This window comes from Oncorhynchus masou, chromosome 6, assembly GCF_036934945.1.
Source record: "Oncorhynchus masou masou isolate Uvic2021 chromosome 6, UVic_Omas_1.1, whole genome shotgun sequence".
Lineage (NCBI taxonomy): Eukaryota > Metazoa > Chordata > Actinopteri > Salmoniformes > Salmonidae > Oncorhynchus > Oncorhynchus masou.
In genome coordinates this window covers 20,844,887-20,857,684 of record NC_088217.1, presented here as the reverse complement: position 1 = coordinate 20,857,684, position 12,798 = coordinate 20,844,887, and the positions used below count along the sequence as shown (strand labels likewise).

Genomic DNA, 12,798 nt, shown 5'->3' with positions numbered 1-12,798 from the left:
AATGATATTCCTAGAACATTTTGGAAACCAAAAGGTGTACCCTGGAGTGCCTATAATATGCTATGAATATGAAAATATAACATGTAGACATATTTTAAATGAATTTGTCAATTTGTAAAAACAAACATTCCTTTAGCTGTTTTGTTTTGCCCAGTGGGTCTTGTTGCTACGTAAATTGTTGCTTGAATAATCAGTCCCACTTATAGCATATTACAGTATGACATATTAATTACTATAATCATCTACAATTACTGAATGTCAAACTTAACTGGAACTGTAATATAATTTTCTCTTAAATGACTTTCCCCGCAAATACATCTGAAGAAAGAAAAAAAATCATAGAGAGAGAGAGAAGAACCTTCAGGGAACATTAGCAGAACCTTCAGGGAACATTAGCAGAACCTTTAGGGAACATTGCCAACCGCCAACAGACCTCTAAGAAAGAACACACATCCTCAGAGTGCTGCTGGCCATAGAGTAGTGCAGGGGTCCCTAGCCCTGTTCCTGGAGAGCTACCCTCCTCTAGGTTTTCACTCCAACCTAGTTGTAACTAACCTGGTTCAGCTTATCAATCAGCTAATCATTAGAATCAGGTGTGCTAGATTAGAGCTTGAGTGAAAACCTACAGGACGGTAGCTCTCCAGGAACGTGGCTGGAGAGCCCCGGTGTAGTGAGAATTATAAACAGGTATTTTGTCTCGTAGATGCTGATTGCCTGAAATACGTGGTCTATCAGACATTATAAACTGGATGATTCGAGCCCTGAATGCTGATTGGCTGAAAGCTGTGGCATATCAGACCATATACCATGGGTATGGCAAAACATTTATATTTACTCTTCTAACTACATTGGTAACCAGATTATAACAGTAATAAGGCACCTTAGGGGTTTGGAGTATACCGGCAATATACCACAGCTATGTCTGCGTTACGTTGTTCCTAAGAACAGTCCTTAGCCATGTTATATTGGTCATATACCACACCCAGTCAGGACTTATTGCTTGAATATACCACGGGTATGATGTAAACTACTTGTTTACTGTTCTAATTACGCTGGTGACATGTATCATGTAACAGTAGTAAGATACCTTGGGGGTTTGTGGTATATGGCTAATGTACCACGGCTAAGGGCCGTATCAAATAAAATAAAATACAATTTTATTTGTCACATACACATGGTTAGCAGATGTTAATGCGAGTGTAGCGAAATGCTTGTGCTTCTAGTTCCGACAATGCAGTAATAACCAACAAGTAATCTAGCTAACAATTCCAAAACTACTACCTTATAGACACAAGTGTAAGGGGATAAAGAATATGTACATAAAGATATATGAATGAGTGATGGTACAGAGCGGCATAAGCAAGATACAGTAGATGGTATTGAGTGCAGTATATACATATGAGATGAGTATGTAAACAGAGTGGCATAGTTAAAGTGGCTAGTGATACATGTATTACATAAAGATGCAGTAGATGATATAGAGTACAGTATATACGTATACATATGAGATGAATAATGTAGGGTATGTAAACATTATATTAGGTATCCAGGCACTCTGTGTTGCATCGTGCATATAACAGCCCTTACCTGTGGTATATTGGTCATATACCACACGTTATTGCTTAATTATGAACTAACACCCCACCTCCACTAACACTTCCTCCCCAATGCAGTGGAATGGAAGCAGCAGTACACTGGGTTGATGCATTAGGAGAGAGAGAGAGAGAGAGAGAGAGAGAGAGAGAGAGAGAGAGAGAGAGAGAGAGAGAGAGAGAGAGAGAGAGAGAGGAGAAAGAGAGAGAGGAGAAAGAGAAGAGAGAGAGAGAGAGAGAGAGAGAGAGAGAGAGAGAGAGAGGAGAGAAAGTGAGGCTGAGGAGGGAGTGAAGGGCAAGGAATGAGATTAATTTATCTCTCAGGAAGTTGGGTGGTGGTGGTGATGACAGAGGTGGGGGGAAACGGCTCTTGTTGAGACGAGGAAACACAACGCAAAATGAGTGAGAGGTCGACAAAGGTTATACTGGTGGTGGCCAGGGCAGTAAATGCCGTCAGTCAGAATTATATATCAAAATGGAATACTGTATTACCAGTGACTGAGTATTTCCATCTCTGTTTCCCTGAGACTTTCTCACCATTCCCCAACACCACACACTGCAAACCACACCATTGTCTGTCCTTACCTCACCGCGCACAGAAAACACAATGCGCACAGCGCACACACACAGCCCACACCGCACTGCAGAGCATTCGGCACCCAGCACACTGCCCCCACCACCTCTTACCCACTCAGAACACCCAGAACACAGCCCCCACCACCTCTTAACCACTCAAAACACCCAGCACACAACCCCCACCACCTCTTACCCACTCAGAACACCCAGCACACAGCCCCCACCACCTCTGACCCACTCAGAACACCCAGGACACAGCCCCCTCCACCTCTTACCCACTCAGAACACCCAGCACAAGGTTAAGCACGAAAAAGGAGCCCAGAATGATCAGACTAACAAAGTAGATGGCGGGCGTTCCAAAGCCGATGGCGTCGTTCACCTGTTGGAGCCCAGAGCAGCAGGTTAACAGACAGACCTATAGATACAGACAGACAGATAGACAGGTAGGCAGATAGACAGGTAAGACAGACAGGCAGGCAGAGAGAGACAGACAGGCAGACAGACATAGAGAGAGAACCAGGACGACAGACAGACGGACAGACAGACAGACAGACAGACAGACAGACAGACAGACAGACAGACAGACGTGTCTTACCCGCTCAACACTCCCAGAACCAGGTTTAGAACAAAGAAGGAGCCGAAGATGACAAGAGAAACAAAGTAGACCCATGGTAGCTCTAGACCCATAGCATCATTCATCTGGAGGAGCACCCGTCACCAAAGAGAGATGGGGAAAGAAGAAGAAGAAAGAGGGGAGGAAGAGAAAGAGAATAAAATGGATAGTCCGAGGTAGAGAAAGGTGAGAATACCTGTTTGCTAAGAATGCAAGATGAAAGGAAAAACCTCAAGGCATTTATATATAGTTTTACAGTTCAGAGTGATAAAAAAAGGTGAGGGAAGGTTCTGGGATATATAGAGAAATGCTTGACTGAATCTTTAACATTTAAATGTCAGTCACATCTAGGCCTAATGACTAATCTACTGACACACCAGTTTAGTCAAATTCTCAGAGGGAATGAGCGGGTCAAAATTCATACAGAGACCGCACAGGGAGAGCAGAGGGTACAGACTGAAATATGATATGAATGATAGGATCTCTATGACGGAGGGCCTCACCCAGTAGAGCACGTCTGTCCAGCCCTCCATGGTGATACACTGGAACACAGTCAGCATGGCGAACAGGAAGTTGTCAAAGTTGGTGATGCCGTTGTTGGGGCCGTGCCAGCCCTCCCTGCACTCGGTGCCATTGATGGGACATTGGCGCCCGTGCCCTGAGATCGCACATGGAGCCGGATCATCCTCCGCTATCATGCCTACAGAGAGGGGGGTGGGGAGAGAGAGAGAGAAACCGAGTGGGAGACTGAAATACAAATGCAATAGTCATGTACACACACACAGATGGTAAGATGCACACACACACACGCACACACGCACGCTCTTACCTGTGCTGGGGAAGAAGCAGGTAGCGTGCATTTTGCCAATGAAGAGCTCAAGGCCGATGATGGCGTAGATGATAATGACAAACAGGACCAGCAGGGCGATGTGGAGGAGAGGGACCATGGCTTTAATAATGGAGTTCAACACAACCTGTAAACCTAGAAAGAGTCAAACATACAGGTTAGGTAGGGAAGACATAGTTAGATGTGTGTGTGTGTGTGTGTGTGTGTGTGTGTGTGTGTGTGTGTGTGTGTGTGTGTGTGTGTGTGTGTGTGTGTGTGTGTGTGTGTGTGTGTGTGTGTGTGTGTGTGTGTGTGTGTGTGTGTGTGTGCAACAGTAATATTGTATGTGGTTGAATTGGTATTGGTCAGTTGAGGCTGGTGGGGAGGAGAAATGGGGAGGACGGGCTCATTGGATCACCAATCCACTCATGTTATGAGGGTTTGTATGAAGTATGTGTGTGGGTATGTGGTTTGTTTGTGAATGCACTTTTGTGCCTGTGCATATAATAAGATTGCTCCCAGGCAGACTAAATAACTTTTTTGCCCGCTTTGAGGACAATACAGTGACACTGACACGGCCTGCAACGGAAACATGCGGTCTCTCCTTCACTGCAGCCGACGGGCCGCCCCCAGGTGGTGAGGGTAGGTAACAACATCTCCTCCCCGCTGATCCTCAACACTGGGGCCCCACAAGGGTGCGTTCTGAGCCCTCTCCTGTACTCCCTGTTCACCCACGACTGCGTGGCCACGCACGCCTCCAACGCAATCATCAAGTTTGCGTACGACACAACAGTGGTAGGCTTGATTACCAACAACGACGAGACGGCCTACAGGGAGGAGGTGCGGGCCCTCGGAGTGTGGTGTCAGGAAAATAACCTCACACTCAACGTCAATAAAACTAAGGAGATGATTGTGGACTTTAGGAAACAGCAGAGGGAACACCCTCCTATCCACATCGATGGAACAGTAGTGGAGAGAGTAGCAAGTTTTAAGTTCCTCGGCATACACATCACAGACAAACTGAATTGGTCCACTCACACAGACAGCATCGTGAAGAAGGCGCAGCAGCGCCTCTTCAACCTCAGGAGGCTGAAGAAATTCGGCTTGTCACCAAAAGCACTCACAAACTTCTACAGATGCACAATCGAGAGCATCCTGGCGGGCTGTATCACCGCCTGGTACGGCAACTGCTCCGCCCTCAACTGTAAGGCTCTCCAGAGGGTAGTGAGGTCTGCACAACGCATCACCGGGGGCAAACTACCTGCCCTCCAGGACACCTACACCACCCGATGTTACAGGAAGGCCATAAAGATCATCAAGGACATCAACCACCCGAGCCACTGCCTGTTCACCCCGCTATCATCCAGAAGGCGAGGTCAGTACAGGTGCATCAAAGCTGGGACCGAGAGACTGAAAAACAGCTTCTATCTCAAGGCCATCAGACTGTTAAACAGCCATCACTAACATTGAGTGGCTGCTGCCAACACACTGACACTGACTCAACTCCAGCCACTTTAATAATGGGAATTGATGGGAAATGATGTAAATATATCACTAGCCACTTTAAACAATGCTACCTTATATAATGTTACTTACCCTACATTATTCTTCTCATATGCATACGTATATACTGTACTCTATATCATCGACTGCATCCTTATGTAATACATGTATCACTAGCCACTTTAACTATGCCACTTTGTTTACATACTCATCTCATATGTATATACTGTACTCGATACCATCTACTGTATCTTGCCTATGCTGCTCTGTACCATCACTCATTCATATATCCTTATGTACATATTCTTTATCCCCTTACACTGTGTATAAGACAGTAGTTTAGGAATTGTTAGTTAGATTACTTGTTGGTTATTACTGCATTGTCGGAACTAGAAGCACAAGCATTTCGCTACACTCGCATTAACATCTGCTAACCATGTGTATGTGACAAATAAAATTTGATTTGATTTGATTATTATAGTAAATGGTTATTATAGTAAAACTGAAACTAAAATAAAAACTCAAATGGAAAAATATTAAGAAAAACTAAAACTACTGAAACTATTATCTTTGACTGCAAAAACAACAAAAAACATAATAAATTATGTTTATTATTATTCTTTTTCTTTTTTACTTTGGGCAAAAATTTAATGTTTTTATTCTTCTGATGGGGCTTTGAAGCCTCTGAATCTGGTGGGTAAATGCTGCCAGTAGATGGCAATGATTCAAATTTCTTCCCTGTTAGCACTATACTAGCTACCAGTAGCTAACAGGGAAGAAATCCGAGGGCGAGCGCGGAGTGTGAGCCTGAACCCTAGGTGTGAACAATGGCGGCAGCAAACCCAACACCAGCAGTGGTCTGTCGTAAAAGGCACAGCCCTGTATGGTTTCATGTGCGTTGTTAACATCTGCCTATGTTACTGCCCAGATCTTTTAGTCTGGATGACCAGACGACAGGTCCAGAACGGCGATCCCCAAACTGGACATCCCCTGGCCATTCCTGTGGTGCTTTGCAGCTTCCAGAAAACCTACCAAAGGTAAACCACCAGAGGGGGACGGCAACAATGACCCACAACCTGGACAACTCACAGTCATTTTTATGTTGGTTTGCAACTTGCAAGATTGAACCCAACAGAGGAGGACTGTCATGACTATGCCCTGTTTGGTGAGGGTCATAAAACGTGTTTTCTCTCTCTCTCTCCCCCTCCCCATAAATACAGAACCTCTCTCTCTCCACTCTACAGAATGGACTTTTGGAAAGACCTTTGCTACCACAGAGAAAGACTCTACAGGATGGTAACATCAGAAAGTTGAACAATGAGACAATATTTCTGTAATGGAAGGGTCCGTTGATACTTAAAGAATATTATGTCAGATCAGTCATTGTTTTGGTAGATTGTTATTGATGATAGGACCACGTAATTGTATCTTTGAATGTCTACACATTCTAGCTAACAGATTTATTTCAAAATCTTGCAAAACATATGTGATTAAACATGAAACTATTTGTGAGAAGATAAAATGTGATTTTAGCTTCTAAATGAGAGAATTGTTTCATAAGTAAACTTATGCTCAATCAGTAACCCCACCCTCGGGAGCACAGATATTGGTTAGAAGGATGAAACGCCCCTTCTCCTCCCCAGTACAAAAGCCCCCATAACGATCATTAACATTTAGTTCCAGAAATGTGAGGACTGCTGTCCTAACGTTTAGGTGGGCGAATTTCAACGTGGAGGTGACGATCATCAAGTTGGAATGGTGAATTTCGACTAGACCAGCCAGAATACAGCACGAGCTGATTATGGCAACTTAGTATGAACTTTGAACTATTATTCACTAAAGAAGAAGTGATACATCCTAGACGTTGAGTTATCAGCTGCAGCTGTAAACGTACGTGGCCTAAGAAAGGACAGACAATCTCCTAAGAACGACAGTGTACTTCACCGTATCTGCTCTACAACACTACGATCAGAAAGATTCTTCAAAGGATAATGGCGATCTCTGCTAGGCAAACCAGTCTTCCATCTTCGACCCATCTATCGAAGCGCAGCTCAGAGTAAACATACAGTGCCTTGCGAAAGTATTCGGCCCCCTTGAACTTTGCGACCTTTTGCCACATTTCAGGCTTCAAACATAAAGATATAAAACTGTATTTTTTTGTGAAGAATCAACAACAAGTGGGACACAATCATGAAGTGGAACGACATTTATTGGATATTTCAAACTTTTTTAACAAATCAAAAACTGAAAAATTGGGCGTGCAAAATTATTCAGCCCCTTTACTTTCAGTGCAGCAAACTCTCTCCAGAAGTTCAGTGAGGATCTCTTAATGATCCAATGTTGACCTAAATGACTAATGATGATAAATACAATCCACCTGTGTGTAATCAAGTCTCTGTATAAATGCACCTGCACTGTGATAGTCTCAGAGGTCCGTTAAAAGCGCAGAGAGCATCATGAAGAACAAGGAACACACCAGGCAGGTCCGAGATACTGTTGTGAAGAATTTAAAGCCGGATTTGGATACAAAAAGATTTCCCAAGCTTTAAACATCCCAAGGAGCACTGGCAAGCGATAATATTGAAATGGAAGGAGTATCAGACCACTGCAAATCTACCAAGACCTGGCCGACCCTCTAAACTTTCAGCTCACACAAGGAGAAGACTGATCAGAGATGCAGCCAAGAGGCCCATGATCACTCTGGATGAACTGCAGATATCTAAAGCTGAGGTGGGAGACTCTTTCCATAGGACAACAATCAGTCGTATATTGCACAAATCAGGCCTTTATGGAAGAGTGGCAAGAAGAAAGCCATTTCTTAAAGATATCCATAAAAAGTGTCGTTTAAAGTTTGCCTCAAGCCACCTGGGAGACACACCAAACATGTGGAAGAAGGTGCTCTGGTCAGATGAAACCAAAATGAAACTTTTTGGCAACAATGCAAAACGTTATGTTTGGCGTAAAAGCAACACAGCTCATCACTCTGAACACACCATCCCCACTGTCAAACATGGTGGTGGCAGCATCATGGTTTGGGCCTGATTTTCTTCAGCAGGGACAGGGAAGATGGTTAAAATTGATGGGAAGATGGATGGAGCCAAATACAGGACCATTCTGGAAGAAAACATGATGGAGTCTGCAAAAGACCTGAGACTGGGACGGAGATTTGTCTTCCAACAAGACAATGATCCAAAACATAAAGCAAAATCTACAATGGAATGGTTCAAAAATAAACATATCCAGGTGTTAGAATGGCCAAGTCAAAGTCCAGACCTGAAACCAATCGAGAATCTGTGGAAAGAACTGAAAACTGCTGTTCACAAATGCTCTCCATCCAACCTCACTGAGCTCGAGCTGTTTTGCAAGGAGGAATGGGAAAAAATTTCAGTCTCTCGATGTGCAAAACTGATAGAGACATACCCCAAGCGACTTACAGCTGTAATCAGCAAAAGGTGGCGCTACAAAGTATTAACTTAAGGGGGCTGAATAATTTTGCACGCCCAATTTTGCACGCCCAATTTTTCAGTTTTTGATTTGTTAAAAAAGTTTGAAATATCCAATAAATGTAGTTCCACTTCATGATTGTGTCCCACTTGTTGTTGATTCTTCACAAAAAAATACAGTTTTATATCTTTATGTTTGAAGCCTGAAATGTGGCAAAATCTTGCATTTTCCTTTTCCGAAAGGGCGGTTATTAGAATGCATAAGATTCTGTATTTACGGTAGCATAGCTTCTCAAGGTCCGATGGAGACCCAATTCCATTGTTCCTCAGTCTTCCCGCTCTTTCATTCAAACCCAACCCCCTTCCTTTGGGTTTGTCCACTAGGGACTTTTCATGACATGATTAGTAATCGATGTATGATCTATCCTGTGTATATTTATATGTAACTCTGTGTGATTATTTAGGTATTTAGTAAATAAATAATTAAGCCAATTTGTGTATTGCTGATTCAACTTGTTAGCCAGGGTTCGTGCAGATAACCAAGTACTTTACGACATTGAGAATGAGACTGAATAAGGTGACGATTAACAATTGACTGATATTGATAAAAAAGATCTTCAGATCTTTAAGAGTTTATTCAGAAGACAGCAGCTCTATAAACACTCTTCTGTGGTGCCCCAGGTTATGAATGAGTTAATTGTTGCATGGTTGAATTAAATCACGTAATCAATTAAACGTTCGGTAATCGATTTGATAAAACAGCCTGTCATCTCATTTAATCATTCAGAGACACGACAATGGGATTGTTTTGAGTACATTGCTGGAAAGGACAAAAACAAGTGTATTGTAGTGTCAGGAGATGGCAGCGTGTGTGGAACACATATAAAATGGAAAAACCCAATCATCTGAACATCACCCACAAAGAATTTCATGACAAAGACAAAGTGAGACAGCCATTGTTATTTTTTTTATTTTTTTTTGGGGGGGGGATTTGGTCAGGATTTGACTACTGCCATATTAACATTTTTAAAACTAGTGTCCTACAACAAGAACAACAACAATAAAAAATCCACGTCTGATTTTTTGTTGTTGTTGAAACTGCTAGATTTGATTTCTGCAAACAAGAAGGGTGTGAATAGTTTTAACAGTCCGGGGTCGTATGGGTTGCAAGGCTGAGGTTTGTTACTATGCTGATAAAAACAATTTCCATCCGGACCTTTGCCACTTAGGACATTTGTGTGACTGGACCTTCTAAAATAGCACTGGAGTACTGCTTCAAGCCTCCCATGCACTGGCCTACTTTCTGTCCCTGAAAAAAAATCATATCAAAACGAAATAGAAATGTTTTTATCAAACTAAAACTGAATAAAAACAAGTAAATCAAGTATGAAAACTGAAAATAATCAGAATTTCAAATAAAAACCTCAAAACGAATAAAAAAAATCACAAAACTATAATAACCTTGTCGTACAGTATGTAAACATGTGCATGCATGTGCATCTGGACAGAATGTCGAAGAGTCTTTTTTTCATGGGTGTGAGGGAGACACACACACGCACACACACTTGCAGGAGAACTCATGTCTCTGGGGCATTGATTTGGACAGCTTGTTTAAGAGAACATTCCAGAGGGGCTGCACACAGACCATATGGTCACATATTACTGTTAGTGTCTACACCCCACAGACACATAGTCTGAGCTGAGAGGGAAACACTTTCTGTCATGGAGAGGAACGGCTGGGCTGTTTTGGGCTGGGGAGGGACTGTCAGGACAGAAGTAGACTTCTAATACATATGTAACTTTGGGACATTTTTCTCCAGAACAACATACAGTAAAGGAGTGTAGAGTAAACTTTTTCATTTTCCTAGCCACTGAACCATACATGACCACGGGGGGGGGGCGACATCAAGACAAAATGGTGGAGGAGACACAAGATTGAGGAAGGCTGAATTGAACCTTATAGAGGTAATGCCAGTTATATCAGGTCACAGTTTTCCGCAGTGTTATTTATTGGTGTGTGTTATGCAGTGACTTTCAGAGGTTAGCCAGCCTACATACTGTAGGTCAATAGAGGTTGCTGTGTCTGTTTTATCATGGGGGTCAAAAGTGAGGGGTCAGTCAGCACTCACAACAATAAACACAACACTGTATTCGTGTCAGACCTAGGTTGAAATACTATTTCAAATCTTTCCAATTTCCTTTTGCCTGCCTGGAGTGCCAGATTGATGGGGTTTGTACTCCTTGTACCTTCTCTATTCCATTGTGTTAGGAAAGCCCAATCAAGCCCAGATAAAGTATTTGAAAAGATCTCAAATAGTATTTGAACCCAGGTCTGGTCGGTGTTGTTGTGGGGTCAAAGGTGAAGGGTCAGATAGCAGTAACTCACTGGGCACTCCCGAGACCAGGCGTAGGGGTCGCAGTACACGGAAGGCTCGGAGGGCTTTGACGTCGAAGCCGCCTGACTTTCCCCCGTGGCCTTGTGCGGAGGGGTGGAGCGCTGCCGCTGCCGCTGCTGCAGCCGCACCCGCCTCTGCCTCCTCCTTCGTCTCTACAGAGTCTTTGGTCAAAAGTTCCAGGACAACACTGAACAGTCTGCAGAGAAACACCACAGGAAACGTGTTACAGAAACACATCAGAAAGAGAATGTTACAGGTAAAAAGCTCTAGGACAACACTGAACAGTCTGTATAGAATTACAGCAGAAAGAATGAGAATATGTTACAGGATTGGAGCTTTCGATTAAGGGCCCGAATCCATAAAGAGTCTCAGAGTAGGATCTAGGATCAGGTTCCCCCGGTTTATGCAATCTTATTCCTCAAACTCATCCTAGACTTGGCGGCAGGTAGCCTAGTGGTTAGAGTGTTGGACCAGTAACCAAAAGGATGCTCGATCAGCCCCGAGCTGACAAGGTAAGAATCTGTCGTTCTGCCCCTGAACGAGGCAGTTAACCCACCGTTCCTAGGCCGTCATTGAAAATAAGAATGTGTTCTTAACTGACTTGCCTAGTTAAATAAAGATTAAATAAAGGTGCTTTAAAAAAAAAAGGTAAAATCTGTGTCCAAAAATACCAATTTCCGATTGTTATGAAAACTTGAAATCGGCCCTAATTAATCGGCCATTCTGATTAATCGGTCGACCTCTAATAGGTATCTACTGATACAGCAAATCACCATATGACTTTTAAGCTTCACACTGAATATAATATATGTTTCTAAGATTGCAGTAACAAATGAATAAGAAGAACACAAGCTGAAAAATATAGCACAAATGTATTGAACACATGTACAAACTACATAGACGACATGAATAAATCAAGAGTCCAGTCAGTTAGCCTGTCCTCACCTAGCCAATAGGAGAAATCATCCCAGCACATCACGTCAAAGCTGGGCAGCAGTAGGCACTAAATGGGCTGAATGGAGCTGCCAATAGAGGCCTGGAGGGCCATAGAGGGTCATACTTCAGGGCTACAATCACAGACTGCTGCAGCAGCTGTAGCTAACTGATGTTGGACTGAATCAGAGTGGGAAAATTAACTAAGGTGTTTGATGTGTCACTCATCTGTTCACATGAATAGAATACCATCAGAATAGAATAAAATACCAAGATAGAATACCATTCAGAATATAATAAAATACCAAAATAGAATACCATCAGAATATAATAAAATACCAAAATAGAATACCATCAGAATATAATAAAATACCAAAATAGAATACCATCAGAATATAATAAAATACCAAAATAGAATACCATTATACCATATAAAAGCATCTAGACATTATCTCATATTTCTTTTAGACTAACATTTAGTTTTCAACAGCGGAGATTAGTATAAACCTTGCTGTCTGTCTTACCGACATTCGCAACATTGTTTCAATATTCAAATTCGATCTCCAGCTGTCCCATACTAATGAACGTGTCGGGGTTGGCATAATTTTTTAGAAATAATTCTTTGTGTAGATATATACAAAGAAATGTCAATTGAAAAAAGGTGAAACAAAACAAAGTGCAGATAGTTTGCAGTATTTCCAGCTTCAGTTTGAAGTGAATGTGTGAGCTGTGTTGTTGGCTATCTCCTCTGAACAACAGTGTCCTGACGAGAGGGGACATTTTCTAAACCAGGCAATATCGCTCATCATTAACTCATTGTTATGGATGTATCCAAATAAATGTAACTAGAAAACAGCTTAAACAAATGCAGCTACTGTTGTTATTCTGGCTGCACTGTTTGACGTGACTGAGTTAG

The 12,798-nt window shown here is 42.5% G+C and overlaps 1 protein-coding gene across 1 annotated transcript in view; it reads right to left on the bottom strand.

Annotated features, from left to right (window-relative positions):
- Positions 1-12,798, bottom strand: part of LOC135541530 (voltage-dependent L-type calcium channel subunit alpha-1D-like) — a 125,270-nt gene that overhangs the window by 66,468 nt on the left and 46,004 nt on the right. Inside the window, exons 5-8 of the mRNA XM_064967842.1 lie at positions 10,940-11,145; positions 3,611-3,763; positions 3,285-3,481; positions 2,764-2,867 (exon numbers count right to left, since the gene is read on the bottom strand). Coding sequence (XP_064823914.1) covers positions 2,764-2,867; positions 3,285-3,481; positions 3,611-3,763; positions 10,940-11,145 — 660 coding nt within the window. The remainder of the gene's footprint in view (positions 1-2,763; positions 2,868-3,284; positions 3,482-3,610; positions 3,764-10,939; positions 11,146-12,798) is intronic.